Source organism: Dipodomys spectabilis, unplaced genomic scaffold (genome assembly GCF_019054845.1).
Source record: "Dipodomys spectabilis isolate Male_0828 unplaced genomic scaffold, ASM1905484v1 ptg000173l, whole genome shotgun sequence".
Lineage (NCBI taxonomy): Eukaryota > Metazoa > Chordata > Mammalia > Rodentia > Heteromyidae > Dipodomys > Dipodomys spectabilis.
This window is the reverse complement of record NW_024870850.1, coordinates 2,924,030-2,945,033: the sequence shown is the minus strand read 5'-3', so window position 1 is coordinate 2,945,033 and position 21,004 is coordinate 2,924,030. Positions and strand designations below refer to the sequence as shown.

Below are 21,004 nucleotides of genomic sequence, written 5' to 3'. Positions count from 1 at the left end.
CAACCACCAATGTTCGGTGGCTGTTGCAGACATTGTGTGTGTGAATCAACCCTCTGGGTGTGATGTTCTCATAACTTTGGTTAGCATCTCACAGACATAGACTCTTCAGGATATTTCACCATGCACAGGACATGGCATCCTCTGAGACAATCCAGCTGTATCATCTCAAATGGCTTTCATGAAAATGGTTTCCTGACACAGATGTTGGACAAAAAAATATCCAATATAACTTCACCTCTAGGGCCTCACTCTCTGTGGTCTTGGATGAAATCATAGCACCTGGGCCGAAGATGGCAAATCCACAAACATGTTTTCCAACTCATGTTTTCCTCCTGGATGAAGGCCACAGATGTAGTGCCCCAGGATATGGTTTCTGGGGACTCAAGATACTTTGATAGAAGATGAGCTACAGTATAGATCTCTGGCAATAAAAAGACACATAAGCACACATATGTATGAATAAAGGTATCAGACACTGTGGGTCTCACTTCCAGCCAGAATTTCTGCTTGGGATAGTCTTCAGGGATGTACCTTATGACTTTCACACTCCTTCTTCTCCAGCTTCCCCTCCTTCTCAGGTCCTTGGCTGGCACTAGCTGCTTTTCTCCAATGAAGCATGGAGCGCACATGGATGGAGATGTGATGGTTGCTGGATTTTTCCCTCTCTACACTTTGGGAATTGATCTTAGCAACAGTGAAGCTTCTAGTCAAGAAGAGAACATACCGTAAGTAACTCATAATTTTTTTTCCATTTACTGTTATGTCCTGAGGATGGGCAATGGTTGAGAATATAATCAATGGTCTCTGTCTTCGCTACACTGACCTCCCATTCCTATTGCATCAGGAACAGCTGTTTCTTTATTTTCTCTTGCATCTATTATTGAGTGTTTTCCTGCCTGCTAGTAAGAAACAGGAGGAGGCAACAATGCTTGATAAGAAATGTACTCATTACCCTGCTCATGTAATTGTAGCCCCTCTGTATGGTATTTTCACAATAAAAAAGAAAGGACTCTATTTTCTTCCATGTACTTTCTCCTTTCCAGATTGTTAAATTCTTAACTTTACTGTAGCATCCTTCTATCTTCTCCATGCCAATGATCACTGCAGAAGATGAAATGATGTCCTTGTAAACAACCTGAAATACTGTCACCTGTTCTGTATAAAAGACTGTAGCCACATTTCCTTGCCCCCTTTTGAGGAAATTGATGAACATTCTTATTGTATGAGGTGGCTCATGCCTGTGATCCTAACTACTCACAGATCTGATAGCTGAGGATGGATGTTTGAAGCCAGCCCAGGAAGGAAAATCTGTGAGAATTTTATCTCCAATGAGTACATTTGCTATTGAGCACTGTTACCTCTTCCTTTGTTTTTCCCCTGCCATCCTTTCCCTCCCCAACTCTCTAACTCCATACCACCTCCTCCCTAGTGAAGTTGTAAAGTTCATTTTCAATATAGTGTCCTGCACATCCCAGTGTTACAATGGGTCAGCCTGTATTCTTTTTTTCCTTCTGAGTGCATTTATTTACTATTTTTGCAAGTACCTGGGTTTGAACTCAGGGCTTGAACATTGTCCCTTAGCTTTTTTCACTCAAAGCTAGCACTCTACTACTTGAGCAAAAACTCTATTTCAAATGTTCTGGTGGTTAATAGGTGAGCAGAATCTCATGGGATTGTCTGTCTAGGCACAGATACAAAGTGAAGTCTGGTCTGGGTAGTAATTTTTTGTGGGGGGATTAGTAAAATTTTATGCATGAATCACTTGCTTTGCACTTTTGATTGGCTTTTTCTGTCAAGGCTGATGCTCTACTATCTCATGGAGGTATGCCTCTACTTCTAACTTTTTGTTGGTTAACTGGAGAGAGAGTATCATGGAGTTTTCTGACTCTGTTGCCTTGACTCAGGATCCTCGGTTGTCAGTCTCCTGTTCAGCTAGCATTTCAGGTATGAGCCACCGGCACAGGTAGTTTCGATTCCTTGAAGAATCTCTAATCTTTAATTTTTAGTTGCCATAACCAAAACTGAAATTTTTATGTGGGTTGATGGTTAAATTATGTAGCTGTGATTTGTATTGTCCTCATTGGTCAAATATTTGGACATTTTTTCTTTGTTGATTTTCCATTTGGACAATTTAATTTTTAAAGTGTCTATTCCTGTGTTTGTTCCTTGATTGGTTTTTTTCCATCCCACTTTTGGACATTTACCCAAATGATCACAAACAAGACTATACTAAAGCTACCAGCACAACTATGTTTATCACAGCATTATTTACCATAGCTAAGATATGGAACCAACCCAGATGCCCCCAGTAGATGAATGGATCAAGGAAATGTGTGTGTGTACACACACACACACACAATGGAATTCTATGCCTCTGTCACAAAGAATGACATTGCCCCATTTGGTAGGAAATGGAAAGACTCGGAAAAATTATATTAATTGAAGTAAGCCAGGCCCAAAGAAACATAGGTCCCATGGTTTCCCTTATTTGCAATAACTAGTATATGTCTAGGACAAGCAGAAAGGTTCAAAAGCTCTGAACATATGACCAGATAGGTTGATGTTAAGTGATATGAACCTCAAGATAAGGACACAAGTGGTTTTTTTCTTGCTATTGTTTCTAATGTATTTATAATGTGCCATGTGAATTTTTTGTTTCTTTTTATGATCCTTCCCCACACTATAACCCCTGTTTTCACTGTATTTGATTTCAGTGCCCTGCATCATGTATATACACTTCTCTAATTTGGGGAGGAGAAGGGAAAAAACAAAATGCTTAAATAGGGATAAGATTGACCCATTGTAACAATGAGATGTACAACACACTATCTTGAAAATGAACTTTACAACTTTGGTAGGGTGGGGGTAATTGTGGAGGTAGGAGGGAAGGGATGGTAGGGGAAAACCAAAGGAGGAGGCAACAATGCTTGATAGGCAATGTACTCATTATCTTGCTCATGTAATTGTAACCCCTCTACACAGTAGTTTTACAATAAAAACATACAAAAAAGGTAATAAAATAAAGTGATTTAAAACACACAAAAAATGGGGCTAGCTGGATACCGGTGTCTCACGCCTGTGATCCTAGCTACTCGGGAGGATGAAATCTGAGGATCGTGGTTCAAAGCCAGCAGAGGCAGGAAAGTCCATGAGACTCTTACCTCCAATAAACCACTCAGAAAACTGGAAGTGGTGCTGTGGCTCAAGAGGTAGAGCACTTGCCTTGAGCTGCAGAGCTGAGGCACAGTGTCTAGGCCCAGAATTAAAGCCCCATATCCAACCAAAAAATATCTGGCTAGTTTTTGTCTTAGCCTATAATCTCTCCTGGAGAAAACTCAGTATGTTGATGAGACATGGTTTATTCAGATATTTGTTGAAATGATCTGAGGGGTATAACTCAGCTGAGTATATGTGAGACCCTACGTTCCATACACAGCACTCCAAAAAACAAGAAAAAAAGAAAGTATAAAAACTCATATATTGTTTTGTAGAATGGGAGCTTCTAGGTGCAACCATTTAAAGAAAATAGAATAAAAAGTCCAGTTTCATGCTTATTGTATCACTGATACATGTTAAAATTCTAAAATTATAACAAAAATAAATGTCCTTTAAAGATTACTGCCCTTTAAAGATTATTATCCTCTTTAGTTTTCACTGTGTGTAATGCTTAGAGACCAGTATCATTTACCATATCTCAGTGTTGCTTTTTTCACCATTTAGTTTATTTACTTGTAGATTTATAGGCACATTCTAGGTGTTACAATGAGGGAAATCATGGAACCTACATTTCTCTGGGCCTGGCTCATATTCTTTTCTTAAGTCACCCAGGGCTATTGATGAGGAATTGAGTTTCTTGGAATTAATCTATTGTTTGGCCTTGACTTTTTATTCATTCAGCCTTTCTAACTCTTATTGGTAGAATTTCCTGCATTTCCATTCCCAGTCATTGCTGACAGATCACTTCTGATTCCTGCCATTATGTAACTTCTTCAGGTTTATTGAAGCTTCTCTCACATTTTCCCTCCTTTATTGAGTTCATTGGTAGTAACTTGTGATTCATGGATTAGAAGATTTCATTTTTCTGTTATAGATTTTGTGCTGCTTAGGAGCTCAAAGAGGATTACAACTGGATATTTTAGAATGATGACAAGTATCCCAGCTGATGAGGATGAAAGAAAAAGAGAAAATTCACAAGAAGTAGAGGGAGATGATAAATCCATAAGTGGATATTAAGCAATGTTTTAATGAAATCTTTCATTTAAGTTTTAATAAAACGTCTTCATTTAATACCTTAAGGTAAAATATTAGAGATATACAAATGAAAATTGCAACTGCATTGTAGTTTTCCCATCATTTATAAGAATGGATATTCACTTTTACATTGTTCTATAGTAAATACTAGATACACCAATAATTTTTCCTACTTCAGAAGAATTATATGTATGTTTTGTCTAGCACACATACAATGTTAGAACATTTTCAGGTCACTTGTGTACTCATTTTTACCAGTAATTTTGATACAATTTTTAAATTTTATTTTATTTAGTTTGCTGCACCATTTGTTGAAGAGACTATTTTTCTTTCAAACTTTATTTTAGCTCCTTTATCAAAAATGTTTTTTTTTTTGGGTCCGGTCATGGGCCTGAACTCTGGGCCTGGGCGCTGTCCGTCAGCTCTTCAGCTCAAGGCTAGCGCTCTACCACTTGAGCCACAGCGCCACTTCCGACTTTTTTCTTTATGCTTATGTGGTGCTGAGGAATTGAACCCAAGACCCTCATGCATGCAAGGCAAGTGCTCTACCACTGAGCCACCTTCCCAACCCATCCTTTATCAAATATTAAATGGCTATAGATCTGTGTGTTCAATTCTGGGTCTTCTAGTCTGTTCCTTTGGTCGTCTGACTTATTTTGTGCTGCTACTAAGTTGTTTTCATTACCATGGTTTGGTAATTGAGTTTGAAGTTTGGTATTGTTATTCCTCTTAAAATGTTCCACTTTCTAAGACTTGCCTTGCTATTCAGAGTCTTATTTATTTATTATTTATTTATTGTGAAAATACCATACAGAGGGGTTACAATTACATGGGCAAGGTAATGAATACATTTCTTATCAAGCATTATCGCCTCTTTGTTTCCCCTTCCCATCCCTTCCCATCTCCTCCTCCCCCCTTTCTTTCCTACTTTCCTCCCCTCACCTTTTGCTGCCTCCCCCCAGGGCCGAAGTTCTAAAGTTCATTTTCCTTTTTTTTTTTTGTTCATTTTTGGGGCTTGAAGTCTGGGTTTGGGCACTGTCCCTGTGCTCTTCAGCTCAAGGCTAGCGCTCTGCTTGAGTTACAGTGCCACTTCCGGTTTTCTAGTGGGTTATTGGAGATAGGAGTTTCACAGACTTTCCTTCCCGGGCTGGTTTTGAACCACGATCCTCAGATCTCAGCCTCCTGAGTAGCTAGGATTACAGGCATGAGACACCGGTGCAGCTAAAGTTCGTTTTTCGACATAACATCTTGTACATCTCATTGTTGTAATGGGTCCACCTGTATCCCTATTTAAACAATTTGTGTTTTCCCTTCACCTCCAAAATTTTTCCTAATATCAAATACAGTGAAAACAGGGGTTATACCATGGGGGAGGGACATACAAAGCAACAAAGAAATATCGTATATATATGTTAGAAACAATAGCAAGAAAGAAAAAAAACATTTGAGTCCTTATCTTGGGCTTCATTTCACCTAACATCAACTTTTCTGACTGATTCTGCTTGTCGCATACATATACTAGGTCTTTCAGATAAGGGAAACTAAGGGACCTAGTTTATTTGGGCCTGGCTTACTTCACTTAATATAATTTTTTCAGGGTCTTTTGTTATTTGAATTTTTTGGCTGTGCTTTCCATATCTTTAAAGAAATTTGTTGGGATTTTAGTGGATATTGTATTGAATTTGTAATTTGCTTTGGGCAGTATTGTCATTTTCACAATGTTAAATCTTCCAATTCAGGAGCTCAGATTATCTTTCCACCCTCTTAAGACTTCTTCAATTTTGTTTGTGAAAATTTTAAACTTTTCACTATAGAGGTCCTTCACCTCTTTGTTTAACTAGTAAGTATTTTATATTTTTTAATTCTATTTCTAATGGAGTTGCTTTTCTGATTTCAGCCTTTGATCTTGTTGATAATGTCATAAAATGGCATTGATTTTTGTGGGTTGATTTATACCTGACTATTTTGACAAAGTTTTGGATCAACTCCATAAGCTGTGAAAGGAAATTTTGGGGCCCCTCAACTACAGGATCATGTCATCTTTAAAAAGGGATAGTTTGACTTCTTCCTTCCGTATTTGGATTCCCTGCATGGTTTTCTCTTGCTTATTTCACTTGCTAGGAATTTCAGTACTATCTTGAAGGGAAAAGAGAGAGTATAACCTTCTCTTATTTCTGATATTTGGGGAAATGCCTTTAGTTTTTCACATTAAGCATAACACTGACTGTAGATTTCTCATACACACCCTTTCTTATACTGAGAAATGGTCCATGGATCCTAGCTTCTCCAGAGCTTTTATCATAATGAGGTGTTGGATCTTGTCAAAGGCTTTTTCTGCATCTAACGAGATGATCATGTGGCTTTTGTCTTTCCTTGCTTCTGTTGATCTGTTGCAATATGTTAATTAACTTATTTCTGTTAATCTGGCTTTGCATCCTTGAGATAAATCCCGTTCAATCATTATGTATGCTCTTCTTGATCATTTTCTAAATTTTGTGGAAGAGTTTTACGACAGTGTGCATCAAGGAGATAGGTCTAAAGTTCTCTTTCCTTGATGTATCCTTATCTAATTTGGGGATAAGTATGATGATAGCTTCACAGAATGAGTTTGGCAGTGTTCCTTCCCGCACTATTTCATTGAAGAGTTTGAGGGGTATTGGTGATAATTCTCCTTCAAAAGTCTTACAGAATTTGGTTGTGAAGCCATCAGGTCTTGGGCTTTTCCTGGAAGGTCAGTTCTTGCCAATTCAATCTCGTTGCTTTTGCTGTGTCTGTTTATTCAGTTCATGTCTTCCTGATTCAGTTTGGGTATATAGGAATTTGTCCACTTCTGCTCGATTATCATGTTTGTTGCCATAGAGGCTTATAAAGTATTCCCTTAGAATATTCTGAATTTTGTTGGATGTGTGGTGATTTCCCCTGTAATCTCTAATATTATTTATTTGGGTGGCTTCTCTTTTTTAATTAATTAATTTGGATAAGGTCCTGTCAATGTTGTTATTTTTTTCAAATAATCATCTTTTGTTTTTGCAGATTCTATGCATTTTAAAGTCTCTGATTCATTTAATACTGCTCTAATTATTTTCTTCTGTCTACTGGTTTGGGGTTTGACTTGCTCTGGTTTGTCTAGAGGCTTGAGTTCCATTATTAATATATTGATTAGAGATTTTTCTAATTTGTTGATGCAAGCATGTATAGATATAAATTTTTCTCTGAGTACTGTCTTGCTGTTTCCCAAAGGATATGGTATTTTGTGTCTTCATTTACTTTGAATCCTGAAAATGATTAAATTTCACCTCTTATCTCTTTGATGACCTACTGGTTCTCAGCAATAAATTATTCTGTTTCCATGAATTTGAGTATTTTCTGTGATGGTTTCTGCTGTTGAGGTCTATTTTTATGATGTTATGATCTGCCAAGTACAGAGTCTACACTTTTGTACATATATAAATAAATATATATATATATATGTATATATATTTTGGTCAGTGGTAGGGCCATCAAAGTCATAACTTTTGAAATATTCCTTCTAAATTTCTATGTTCATTATGCAGGCTTATCTTCAAGAACTATCAACTTGTGTTGGCCTTGTCTTTTGCTATTGAGGAGATCAACAAAAACTCTGAACTTTTACATAACTTGACCCTTGGATTTGATGTCTATGATGTTTACTTTGAACCTTGGGCAGTACTTAAGAATCCCTTCATTTGGCTCTTTGGGAAATACAAGATTCCAAACTACTCCTGTAGAAGAGACAGCAAGTCTATAGCAGTACTAACAGGACCATTAGGAATAACATCTGCCTGCATTGGGACATTGCTGGAACTCTATAGATTTCCACAGGTGAAGGTTGACATGGTGGGGGAATATAAAATTGTTTCATTAGGTGGTATTCCAGGTGTTAGGAGAGAATGATAAGAGCCTGGATTTATGAACCTATCAAATTTTGTGGTATCAAAGAGTAAGTACTCAAAGATAGGAGGATATGTATATTCCCACTGTTTGGAAAATGGGATAGAAGAGTCACAGAAACAAATGGATTATTTATTGTTTGAAGTCTTATCAATAATTTAAAAACTCAGAAAGTTCAAAATGATTTTGAAGTGTGTCAATATGCTGAGCAGGGTACTGGTGACTCACACTTGTAATACCAGCTATTCTGGAATATTTTATTTCTAATTAACCAGCAAAACCAGTAAATGAATGTGTGGCTCAAGTGGTAGAGCACCAACATTGAAGGCAAAAGCCAAGGAAGCGCTTGAGGCCTGAGTTCATGCCCTTGTCCTGGCATGCATGTACACACACACACACACACACACACACACACACACACACACACACACACACATACACACACAAGCACACGTGCATCTGGACAAGATATTATATTGAATGTCATGTCAGGCTCAGAATGATAAAGGGGAGATGTGTTCTCTCATATGCGAAAGCTAGAACTAAAATATTAACATGTCATATGAAATAAATATGGAACATGTATGTAGTCATTTATATATATATATATATATATATACATGATTAATTGGACTAAAGTATGACATATGTAGGGGTAGAATTCCATGGAGTAACCCTTTCTGATCTACTGAATATAAAAATATGAACAGTAGAAAGCTGAAGCATATCTTCTCTGAGTGGATTAGTTGTTATGGGATAAAGTCAGAACAATAGGGAATGGATGAGTGAAGAAAAACATTATATTAAATGTACATATGTGAAAATAGAATTAGGAAAATCAGGGAATTGGTTGGGCTGATAGACATGAGAGTAGTTAATGGAAATGGTGACAAAGAACAAGAGACATACAAAAACAAATATTTCCTCCAAATATTGATTTTTTTCCTCACAAACTAAAACAAAAATGTACCTTTCACCTACTTCAACTGGTTCTTAACACACTTGAAGATTAAGATTGTGATGGATGGCAATATTCTCATTCATGGAGCATCCAATTTCTTTGCATTTAGTTTACCTTTGGGCCTTTTGATCATGCCCTGAGTGACCATAAGAAGTTTCCTACTCTCTATCAGATGACCCCAAAAGACACATCAGTAGCTACTGCCATGGTCTCCTTATTGCTTCACTTCAACTGGAATTGGGTGGGACTGTTGACTTCAGAGGATGAGAATGGTTTGTTGGTTCTTGTTAAATTGAAAGAAGAAATGGCCAAGAACAGAGTTTGCATAGCCTATGAGCTAGTGATCTCAAGCAAAACCATTTCACAGATGTTCAAATTCATGACAATTTATAGTCAGATAAATAAATCTTCAGCAAATGTCCTCATGATATATGGTGATAATGAGTCACTACTAGATTTAATGATTTGTTTTGAGCAACTTTTAATAAAAGGAAAAGTTTGCATCATGAACTCACAGTGGGATTTAACCACAAGAAAGAACTATTTCATGCTAGGCTCATTTCATGTACCTCTCATTTTTTCACAACATCATGCAGATGTTTCTGGATTCATAGATTTTATCAAGGAAGTTAATCCTTCCAAATACCCAGAAGACTTTGTTCTTGCTAGGCTGTGGTTTGTGTCTTTTAATTGTTCAGATTCCCCGTCTGACTGTATAACATGGGACAATTGTCTTCATGATTCCTCTTTGGATTGGTTGCCTGGGCATATTTTTGACAGGACTCTGTCTGGAGACAGTTACCATATATACAATGCTGTGTATACTGTGGCCCAGGCTCTCCATGAGCTGCGTCTTCATCAAACAGAAGTTCAAACAATGGGAAGTAGTAAAGAAACAGTGCCTTCCCCTGCACAGGTAATTTCTTCTATATTTCAGTGCACACACCATGTGCAAAGACACTTCCTAGAGGGTCTCTTACTGTATAAAATTAAATATTTCAGGTGTTTTTCAAAACCCAGTAAATTATGGGTGAAATTTTGGTGAGGAACTCTGTACATATGTTCATTGCTCTTAAGAAAAACAGGCCAGGTCAGTAACAAGGATAGTATATATACCATGGATATATATGTATGTATGTATGCATATATGTATGTATGTATGTATGTATACACACATAAACACATACACATACATACATATATTTCTTGTTTAGTGTTAGAAACCTGTAAGATATATTTTTGCTTGTCTTGGAGCTTGAGGTTAGGGTGTGGATGCTGTCTCTGTGTCTTTTTGTGTTCAAGGATAGTGTTCTACCACTTGGGCCACAGCAGTACTTCTGTCATTTTCTGAATGGTTTATTGAAGATAAGTGTCTCATGGACTTTTTTCTCTGGCCTGGCTTCAAATCATGATCCTTGGATCTTAGCTTCCTAAGTAGCTAGGATTACAGGTGTGAGCCACCTACACATGGCTTATTAATTCATCTAGTTACAAATATCCTTAACATGCTCATAGCTACTCTTTCCAAAAGTGTAAATTCAGCTTTTCCCTGAATTACTTCAGTAATTGCAAAGGATGACCTACCAAATAGTATTTTTAATCCATATTTCCATAAGTCATCTAGTTTCATTTAATTTTTGCATAAAAAGTTTAGCAAGCTCAATAATTCACAAAAACAATGGAGGTCGGTAACTAAAAAATTATCTTATTCATGGCTATTTGCCTGGTATTGATTTCTCTAGAAAAAGGCTGTCTACTCCTTTTCTGAGTGACAAGGATTCAGGAAGGTTATTTTTATTCCTCCATAGATTTTCTTCTGGAATACTTTATTGCTGTTTGTGCTATTCTAGAATTCAGAATTGGAGATTAAAGGCAACCAAGAGTTTTTCTTCACCATATAATGATGCATCTCTTTTAGTTGCACCTTTTTATAAAGAACATACAATTTTACAATCCTGCTGGAGATGAAATGATTTTGGATGAGAAAAGAAAATTAGAGCCAGAGTATGATATTCTGAACATTTGGAATTTTCCAGAAGGTCTTCAACTTACAGTGAAAGTAGGAAAGTTTTCTCCATATGCTCTGCATGGTAATCAACTGTCTTTATCTGAAGATATGGTAGAGTGGGCCATAGGTACTACAGAGGTGAGTTGGATCTAATAATAATGACTTTAAGGACATACATATAAGAAAAAGTTACCCTTGAAATTTATACCTGGTTGAGTGCCAGCTTTCTCCCATAATGCTAACAAATCAGATATCTGAGATGTGAATATCACGGTTTAAAAATCAGTCCAAACAGGAAAGTTTGGGCTTATCTCCAATTAACCACAAAAATTTGGAAGTGGAGCTATGACTCAAGTAGTTGAGTGCTGATATCTGAAGTGCAAAAAACTGAAGGCCAGTGCCCTGACCATGAGTTCTAACCCTGCAATCAGCACCAAACACATTACATGTGTTTCTAAATGTTGACTTATCATATTATTATAAAATATAAACTTTACCTTTCTTCCTAACACTGTGATAGAGTACATGAAGAATCACTTTATGTGGTTGAGATGTTTCTTTGCTCCCTTGGAGGTTTCATTCAATTGTTAGTTGACTTGCTACTTGGGCATCTTTAGTGAGAGCAATCATTGAATATGCCTGTGAGTACACTGTGTCTTCATGGCCACTGGAAAATGAAGAGGAAGATTGGATGGTCCTCAGGTTCACAAAACCCTCTAAAAGGGATGTCTCCTCCATTTTCTTCCTCATGTCACAGATGAGTAGGAGACAACATTTAATGACATGAATTCAAGGAAATTCTACAAGGACCTACATTGGGTCTTACTTTCTCACTATTAGTTTCCACTTTTTAAAGATCCCATATTTTTCAATAGCTCAACAGGTTAGAAATAAAAGTTGTAGCACAAAAGCCTTTTGGAATCATGATATATGGTTTTGATAACAGAATTTAATTAATCAACTTCACTTACCTACATAGAAACATTATGCTTATTAATACAATTCTTTAAAACAATGGACTTTTTGGAGTGTTTGTTACTGACACAGACCTGATTTTCCTCAGACTCCTCACTCTGCCTGCAGTGAGAGTTGTGGTCCTGGATTCAGGACATCTCCTCAAGAGGAAAAGGCTGCTTGTTGTTTTGATTGTAATCTTTGCCCAGAGAATGAGATTGCTAATGGAACAGGTAAATACATGACTTATGAAGAAATTGTTCATCTCTCCTTTGTTTGCATCAATCCAACCAAGTCAGTGCAAAAGTTGTATCTTAGGACTACTGGGCCTGTTTTTCTTCTCTGTGTTAAGAATTAAAATTTAGGAAGCAGTTAGTTGTATTGCTAGTTGAAGTATGGTAGATCAGGGCTTTGAATTACATCTATGGTAATACTTTCTAGTCTAGTGCAGGCAAAGTTATCTCCAGGAATTCCTCTTATTTCTAATAATTAAGACAAGTGTAAACTCTAAAATGACATTAAACACAAGTCTTACTGAGAAGAATGATCATCTTGAAAATTACAATTTTTCCACACAGAAAACATGGATCAGGCTTAGATTCATTTCTCTGTACCCAGAATTGCTTATGACATGTAGCAAGCGCTCAGAAAGGGGGATTCCATTTAAGAAGGGAACATTAATATAGATTGTCCAAGACTGGTTTCTCTGTCCCTACAGATTCACAGATGATTTGGATAGAGCAATATAATGAAAAGAATTCAAGGACTGTGCCACAGGAACTAAATTGAAAGCTACATTATTTACAATTTTTAATAGTATTACAGAAATCTGCACAATCCTGTTAGTGTGAGCAAAAGTGTAGAAAATTGTTATTAGGATATTTGGATACTCCAAATAGCACCTTATCAATACTTGTGATAATACTTGAAGGAAAAAAAAGCTGAACAAAAAAGTCTGAATACTGAAGAGGTTGGAAGGGGGAGGAAGTTAGTATTTAGCAAAAAAACAAAAATGAGTTTTTGACAGTCAGTGCTGGCACTGTGGTAGATTATGTTAGAATTACACCTAAGTAAACAATTTGCTAAAAGTTTTGAAGAAAAGGAAGTTCAAACCAAGAACTAATGGTACTTTACACTTCTTATCAGATATGGACCAGTGTGTGAAGTGTCCAGATCATCAGTATGCTAACACACAGAGAACACAGTGCCTCCTGAGAGCTGCAAGTTTCCTGGCTTTTGGAGATCCTTTGGGCATGGCTCTGGCCTGCATGGCTCTTTCCTTCTCTATGCTCACTGCTCTTGTTCTTGGGATGTTTGTGAAAAACCATGACACTGCCATTGTCAAGGCCAATAACAGGGCTCTCAGCTACATCCTACTCATCTCCCTCATCCTTTGTTTTCTCTGTTCCTTGCTGTTTCTTGGCCAACCCAACACAGTCACCTGCATCCTGCAGCAAATTGCCTTTGGAATTGTGTTTACTATGGCTGTTTCCACAGTGTTGGCCAAAACGGTGACTGTGGTTCTGGCCTTCAAGGCCACTTCCCCAGGGAGAAGGATGAGGTGGCTGCTGGTATCTGGGGCTCCTAACTTCATCATCCCCATCTGCACCCTCATCCAGGTGACTCTCTGTGGAGTCTGGCTGGGAACCTCCCCTCCCTTTGTGGACACCGATGCACACTCAGAACATGGTCATATCATTGTCCTGTGCAACAAGGGCTCCCTCACTGCCTTTTACTGTGTCCTCGGATACCTTGGCTTTCTGGCCCTGTCCAGCTTCACCATGGCTTTTCTGGCCAGGAACCTGCCTGGAACCTTCAATGAGGCCAAGTTCCTGACTTTCAGCATGCTGGTGTTCTGCAGTGTGTGGCTCGCTTTCCTGCCTGTCTACCACAGTGCCAAGGGGAAGGTCATGGTGGCTGTGGAGGTCTTCTCCATCTTGGCCTCTGGTGCAGGGCTCCTAGGCTGTATTTTTGCCCCAAAGTGTTACAACATCTTGTTAATGCCAAATAGAAATTCTCTGCATGACTTTAGGGATAAAAGACATAGTAGAAGAAATGACCCTTCTTATGATTGAATTCATATGTTTAATTGCTATATAGAGGGTCTGATCTAAATCTCCAGCAAATTTTCATTGTTATATTAATTTGTTTATTAACTTTTTTCTTTTATTAATACTATACAGAGGGGTTACATTACATGGGCAAGATAATGAGTATATTTCTTATCAAGCATTGTAACCTCCTCCTTTGTTTCGCCTTCACATCCCTTCTCATCTTCCACCCACCCATCCCCACTAAATCCTCCCCCACTTCCAGCACCAAAATTGTAAAGTTCGTTTCTCCACATAACGACATTGTTGCAATGGGTCCACCTGTATCCTTATTTAAACGATTTGTTTTTTCCCTTCCCCTCCACAAATTATACCCACATCAAATACAGTGAAAGCAGGGGTTATAACATGGGGGAAGGACATACAAATCAACAAAGAAATAATGTTATAAATATTTTAGCAGCAATCACATGAAAGGAAAAAAAACATTTGAATACATATGTTAGGGTTCATTTCCCTAACATCAACTTATCTAACCTTTTCTGCTTGACCCAGATATATACTAGATCTTGCAAATAAGAGAAACCATGGGACCTATGTTTCTTTGGGCCTGGCTTACTTCACTTAATATAATTTTTTCCAAGTTTTTCCATTTCCTAACATGGGGCAATGTCATTCTTTCTGATGGAGGCATAGAATTCCATTGTGTATATATACCACATTTTCTTGATCCACTCATCTACTGAGGGGCCTCTGGGTTGGTTCCATATCTTAGCTATGGTAAATAATACTACAATAAACATAGTCGTGCTGATAGTTTAGTGTGGTCTTGTTCCTGATCATTTGGGTGAATGCCCAAAAGTGGGATTGCTGGGTCATAGAGGAGCTCTATGTGGAGTCTTTTGAGGAACCTCCATACTGCTTTCCAAAGTGGTTGAACATGTTTACACTCCCACCAACAATGCAGTAAGGTTCCCTTCTGCCCACATCCCCTCCAGCATCTGTTGTTATTAGAGTTCTTGATTTTAGCCATTCTAACTGGGTTAAGGTGCTATGGCTAGGGAGGTTGAGCATTTCTTCATGTGTCTATTGGCCATCCTTCTTTCCTCTTCAGAGAAGTTTCTCTTTAAGTCTTTAGCCCACTTATTAATTGGGCAGTTGTTTCTTTGAAGATTTGTTGTTGGGAGATTTAATTTTTTGAGTTTCAGGTATATTTTAGAAATGAGACCCTTGTCCGTTGTATGGCTAGTGAAAATCTTCTCCCAATCTGTGGGCTTTCTATTGATCTTGCTAGCTATGTCCTTTGTCATGCAGAAGCTCTGCAATTTCAGGCAATCCCATTTGTGTAACCTTTCATTGATTTGTTGTGTTTCTGGATCTCTATTAAGAAAATTTTGACCTGTGCCAAGCACACCTAAGGTTTCTCCTATTCCATCCTTTAATGTTTTCAGAATGTCTGCTTTGACTCCGAGGTCTTTGATCCATTCGGGGTTGATTCTGGTGCAGGGTGATATATAAGGATCTAGCTTTAGTTTTCTACAAGTAGTTAACCAATTTTGCCAGCACCATTTACTGAAGAGGCTGTCTTTCTTCCACTCTATTTTTTTAGCTCCCTTATCAAAGATTAAATGGCTATATGCCTGTAGGTTCATTTCTGGGTTTTCAGTTCTATTCCAATGGTCTTGAGGTCTGTTCTTGTGCCAGTACCAAGCTCTTTTGATTACTATGGCTTTATAATAGAGTTTGAAATTTGGTATTGATATTCTTCCAGCAGTGTTCTTTCTGTTAAGGAGCATTTTTGCTATTCGGGGTCTTTTATTGTTCCATATGAATTTTTGGATTGCCTCTTTTATTTCCTTGAAGAATGAGGTTGGAATATTGATAGGTATCGCATTGAATTTCTAGATAGCCTTGGAAAGAATTGCCATTTTCATGATGTTAATCCTTCCAATCTAGGAGCAGGGGAGTTTTTGCCACTTTCTAAGTTCTGTTTTGATTTCCTTTTTCAAGTTTTTAAAGTTTTCATCATAGAGGTCCTTCACCTCTTTGGTTAAGTTTATTCATAGGTATTTTATTTTTTGTGGGGTATTACAAATGGAGTTGCTTTCCTAATTTCAGCCACACTTTTTTCATTGTTGGCATACAGAAAGGCCATTGATTTTTGAGGGTTAATTTTATACCCTGTTTTCGCCAAAGTTTTGAATCAGCTTGAGTAATTTGGCAGTGAAATCTGTGGGATTCTTTAAATACAAGATCATGTAATCTGCAAAGAGGGAGAGTTTTACTTTTTCTTTCCTTATCTGGATCCTCTTTATGTTTGCATCTTGTCTTATTGCTGTAGCTAGGCCTTCTAATACTAGATTGAAGAGAAGTGGAGAGAGTGGACATGCTTGTCTTGTTCCTGAGTTAAGAGGAAATGGCTTAGTATTTCACCATTAAATATAATGCTGGCTGTAGGTTTGTATTGAGGAATGTTCCATGAATTCCTAATTTTTCCAGAACCTTCATCATAAAGAGGTGTTGGATCTTGTCGAATGCTTTTTCTGCATCTATTGAGATAACCATGTAGTTCTTATCCTTGTTCTTGTTGATGTGATGAATTATATTAATTGATTTGTGTATATTGAACTAACTTTGCATCCCTTAAATGAATTCTGTTTGATGGTGGTGTATGATTTTTTATATGAATTGTTGAAGTCATATGGCTAAATTTTGTTGAGAAGTTTTGCATCAATATTCATCAAAGAAATGGGTCTATAGTTCTCTTTCTTTGGTGAGTCCCTGCCTGGTTTTGGTATGAGGGTTATGATGGCTTCATAGAATGTGTTCGGTAGTGAACTTTCTCTTTCAATTTCATTGAAGAGTTGGAGGAGAATTGGTGTGAGCTCTGCTTTGAAGGCCTTGTAGAATTCTGCTGTAAAACCATCTGGTCCTGGACTTTTCTTAGATGGGATGTCTTTTATTGCAGTTTCTATTTCAATGCTTGATATGGGCCTGTTAAGATGGTTTAACTCACCTTGGTTTAGTTTCGGCATGTCAATGTATGCTAGGAAAAGGTCCATTTTTGCTAAGTTCTCAATCTTATTAACATAAAGTTTTGAGAAGTATTCCCTTATAATGTGATGATGCTTCCATTCTCATCTGAGTTTATTTATTTGGGTGTTTTTTCAGAGAGATTTTATAGCTCTGAGTTCCTACCTCAACAAATTGGAGAAATCTGAAACCAAGAATTTAATGAGACATATGAACTTCCTTGAAAAAGAGCAGCAAGTTAAACCTTAATGCAGTAGATGGAAACAAATAATTAGTATGAAATCAGAATTTAATGAAATAGAATCCAAAAAAACCCATAGAAATAGTCAACAAAACAATGAGTTGGTTCTTCAAAAAAATTAACAAAATTGACAGACCCTTAGCAATTCTTATCAGAAAAAGAAGAAAATACACCCAAATAAATAAACTCAAAGATGAGAATATAAACATCACAGAAACAACCAAGATCCAGCACATTATAAGGGAATACTTCTCAAACCATTATGCTAATAAGTTTGAGAACCTGGAAGAAATGCGTGATTTGCTACTGAAATAAAAACAGCAATAAGAGACATCCTATCTAAGAAAAGCCAGGCCTGAATGGATTTACATCGGAATTCTACAAGGCCTTCAAAGCCGAGCTGACACCAATATTCCTTTAACTCTTCAATAAATTGAAACAAAAATTTCACTCCCAATCTCATTCTATGAAGCCTCATAACTCTCATCCCCAAACCAGGCAGGGACTCATCAAAGAAAGAGAACTATAGACCCATTTCTTCATCCAAAAAATTCATACAAATTCATCCAAAATTCATACAAATTCATACAAATCATCAAAAATTCATACACCACCATCAAACAGGATTCATTTCTGAGATGCAAAGCTGGTTTAATGTATGCAAATCAATTAATATAATTCATCACATCAACAAGAACAAGGATAAGAACCACATCGTTATCTCAATAGATGCAGAAAAAGCATTTGACAAGATCCATCACCCCTTTATGATGAAGGCTCTGGAAAAATTAGGAATCCATGGAACATTCCTAAATATAATAAAGTCTTTATATGACAAAGCTACAGCCATCATTACACTTAATGGTGAAAAACTAAAGCCATTTCCTCTTAACTCAGGAACAAGATAAGGATGTCCACTCTCTCCACTTCTCTTCAGTTTGGTATTAGAATGTCTAGCTAGAGCAATAAGACAAGATGCAAACATGAAATGGATCCAAATAGGGAATTGCAGATGACCTGATCTTGTATTTAAAGAATCCCATGGACTTCGCTCCCAAATTACTCAAGCTGATTCAAAACTTTGGCAAAGTAGCAGTGTATAAAATTAACCCTGAAAAAATCAATGGCTTGGGGCTGGGATGGTGGCTCAGTGGTAGAGTGCGTGCTTTGCATGCATGAGGCCCTGGGTTCGATTCCTCAGCACCACATAAGCAAAAAGAAATAAGTCGGAAGTGGTGCTGTGGCTCAAGTGGTAGAGCGCTAGAGCATTGAGCTGAAGAGCTGAGGGACAGCACCCAGGCCCAGAGTTCAGGCCCCATGACTGGAACCCCCCAAAAAAATCAATGGCTTTTCTGTATGCCAACAATGAAAAAAGTGTGGCTGAAATCAGGAAAGCAACTTCATTCGTAATAGTCCCACAAAAAATAAAATACTTAAGAAATAACTTATTTAAAGCTGTGAAGGATCTCTATGATGAAAACTTTAAAAACCTGAAACAGGAAATCAAAACAGAACTTTGAAAATGGCAAAACCTCCCATGCTCCTGGATTGGAAGGATTAACATCATGAAAATGGCAATTCTTTCCAAGGCTATCTAGAAATTCAATGCGATACCTATCAATATTCCAACCTCATTCTTCAAGGAAATAGAAGAGGCAATCCAAAAATTCATATGGAACAATAAAAGACCCTTAACAGAAAGAACACTGCTGGAGGAATATCAATACCAAATTTCAAATTCTACTACAAAGGCATAGTAATCAAAACAGTTTGGTACTTGCATGAAAACAGACCTCAAGACCAATGGAATGGAATTGAAACCAAGAAATCAGCCCACAGACCTATAGCCACCTAATCTTCAATAATGAATCTAAAAAAATAGAGTGGAAGAAAGACAGCCTCTTCAACAAATGATGCTGGCAAAATTCGTTGATCACTTGTACAAAACTAACGACAGATCCCTATATATCACCCTGCACCAGAATTAACTCAGAATGGATCAAAGACTTTGGAGTCAAAGCAGACATTCTGAAAACATTAAAGGATGGAATAGGAGAATCCCTAGGTCTGCTTGGCACAGCTTGAAATTGTCTTAATAGAGACCCAGAAATACAACAAATCAAAGAAATGTTGGACAAATGGGATTGCATGAAGTTGCAGAGCTTCTGAATGGCAAAGGACATAGCTAGCAAGATCAATAGAAAGCCCATGGATTGGGAAAAGATCTTCACTAGCCATACAATGGACAAGGGTCTCATATCTAAAATATACCTGGAACTCAAAAAATTAAATCCCCCAACAACAAATGCTCAACAAAACAACTGCCCAATAAATATGTAGGCTAAAGACTTAAAGAGAAACTTCTCTGAAAAGGAAAGAAGGATGGCCAATAAACATATGAAGAAATGCTCAATCTCCCTAGCCATAAAAGAAATCAAATCAAAACAACATTGAGATACAACCTCACCCCAGTTAGAATGGCTATAATCAAGAACTCTAATAACAACTGATGCTGGAGGGGATGTGGACAGAAGGGAAGCCTACTGCATTGTTGGTGAGAGTGTCAACTTGTTCAGCCACTTTGGAAAGTAGTATGGTGATTCCTCAAAAGACTCCACATAAAGCTCCCCTATGACCCAGCAATCCCACATTTGGGCATTTACCCCCAAATGATCACCAACAAGACCATACTAAAGCTACCAGCACGACTATGTTTACTGCAGCATTATTGACCATGGCTAAGATATGGAAACCCAGATACCCCTCAGTAGATAAATGGATAATGAAAATGTGGTATATATACACAGTGGTATATGTTAAGTGAAGTAAGCCAGGCTCAAAAAAACATAGGTCCTATGTTTTCACTAATTTGCAATAACTAGTATATATCTGAGAAAAGCAGATAAGGTCAGATAAGATGATGTTAACTGAAATGAACCCCAAGATAAGGACACAAGTGTTTTTTTTCTTTCTTTCTTTGTTTCTAACTTATTTATAAGGTACCACCTGATTTTTTTGCTGTTTTGTATTTCCTTCCCCTATGGTATAACCCGTTTTCACTGATGTTGGTATAATTTGGGGAATGGAAGGTAAAAAACAAATTGTTTAAATAAATAGGGATACAGGTGGACCCATTGCAACAATGAGATGTACAGGATGCTATGTGGAAAAGCGAACTTTAATATTCAGACAGGGGTGGGGCTGTGGGGGAGGATGTAGTTGTGGAGATGGGAGGGAAGGATGGTAGGAGAAAAACAAAGGAGGAGGAAACAATGCTTGATAAGAAATGGACTCATTACATTTCTCATACGATTGTAACCCCTAGGTACAGTATTTTCACAATAAAAAGTCATTAAAAAATAAGAAACAAGCAAAAAAGAAACCAACCAAAAGCCAGAGCAATCTAGCCACCAAGAAGGATGAAATTCTGTCATATGCAGAGAAATGAATGGATCTGAGATAATCCTCATTTTCAGTGAGAGCAAGCTCAGAAGGACAAAGGGCATGTTTCTCTTAATTTGTGGAAGCATACACATAAATACACACACAATTGCTTATCATCATGGGACCATTTAAAGGGATATTGCAAAGTG

General features: G+C 37.4%; 1 protein-coding gene across 1 annotated transcript; it reads left to right on the top strand.

Annotated features, from left to right (window-relative positions):
* The first annotated feature begins 627 nt into the window (after window positions 1-627).
* Window positions 628-14,161, top strand: LOC122119904 (vomeronasal type-2 receptor 116-like). The gene is made up of 6 exons (XM_042693961.1): window positions 628-725; window positions 7,806-8,094; window positions 9,234-10,040; window positions 11,043-11,270; window positions 12,196-12,319; window positions 13,233-14,161. Exons 1-6 carry the CDS (start codon window positions 628-630, stop codon window positions 14,159-14,161), a joined length of 2,475 nt encoding a protein of 824 aa, XP_042549895.1.
* The last annotated feature ends 6,843 nt before the right edge of the window (window positions 14,162-21,004 follow it).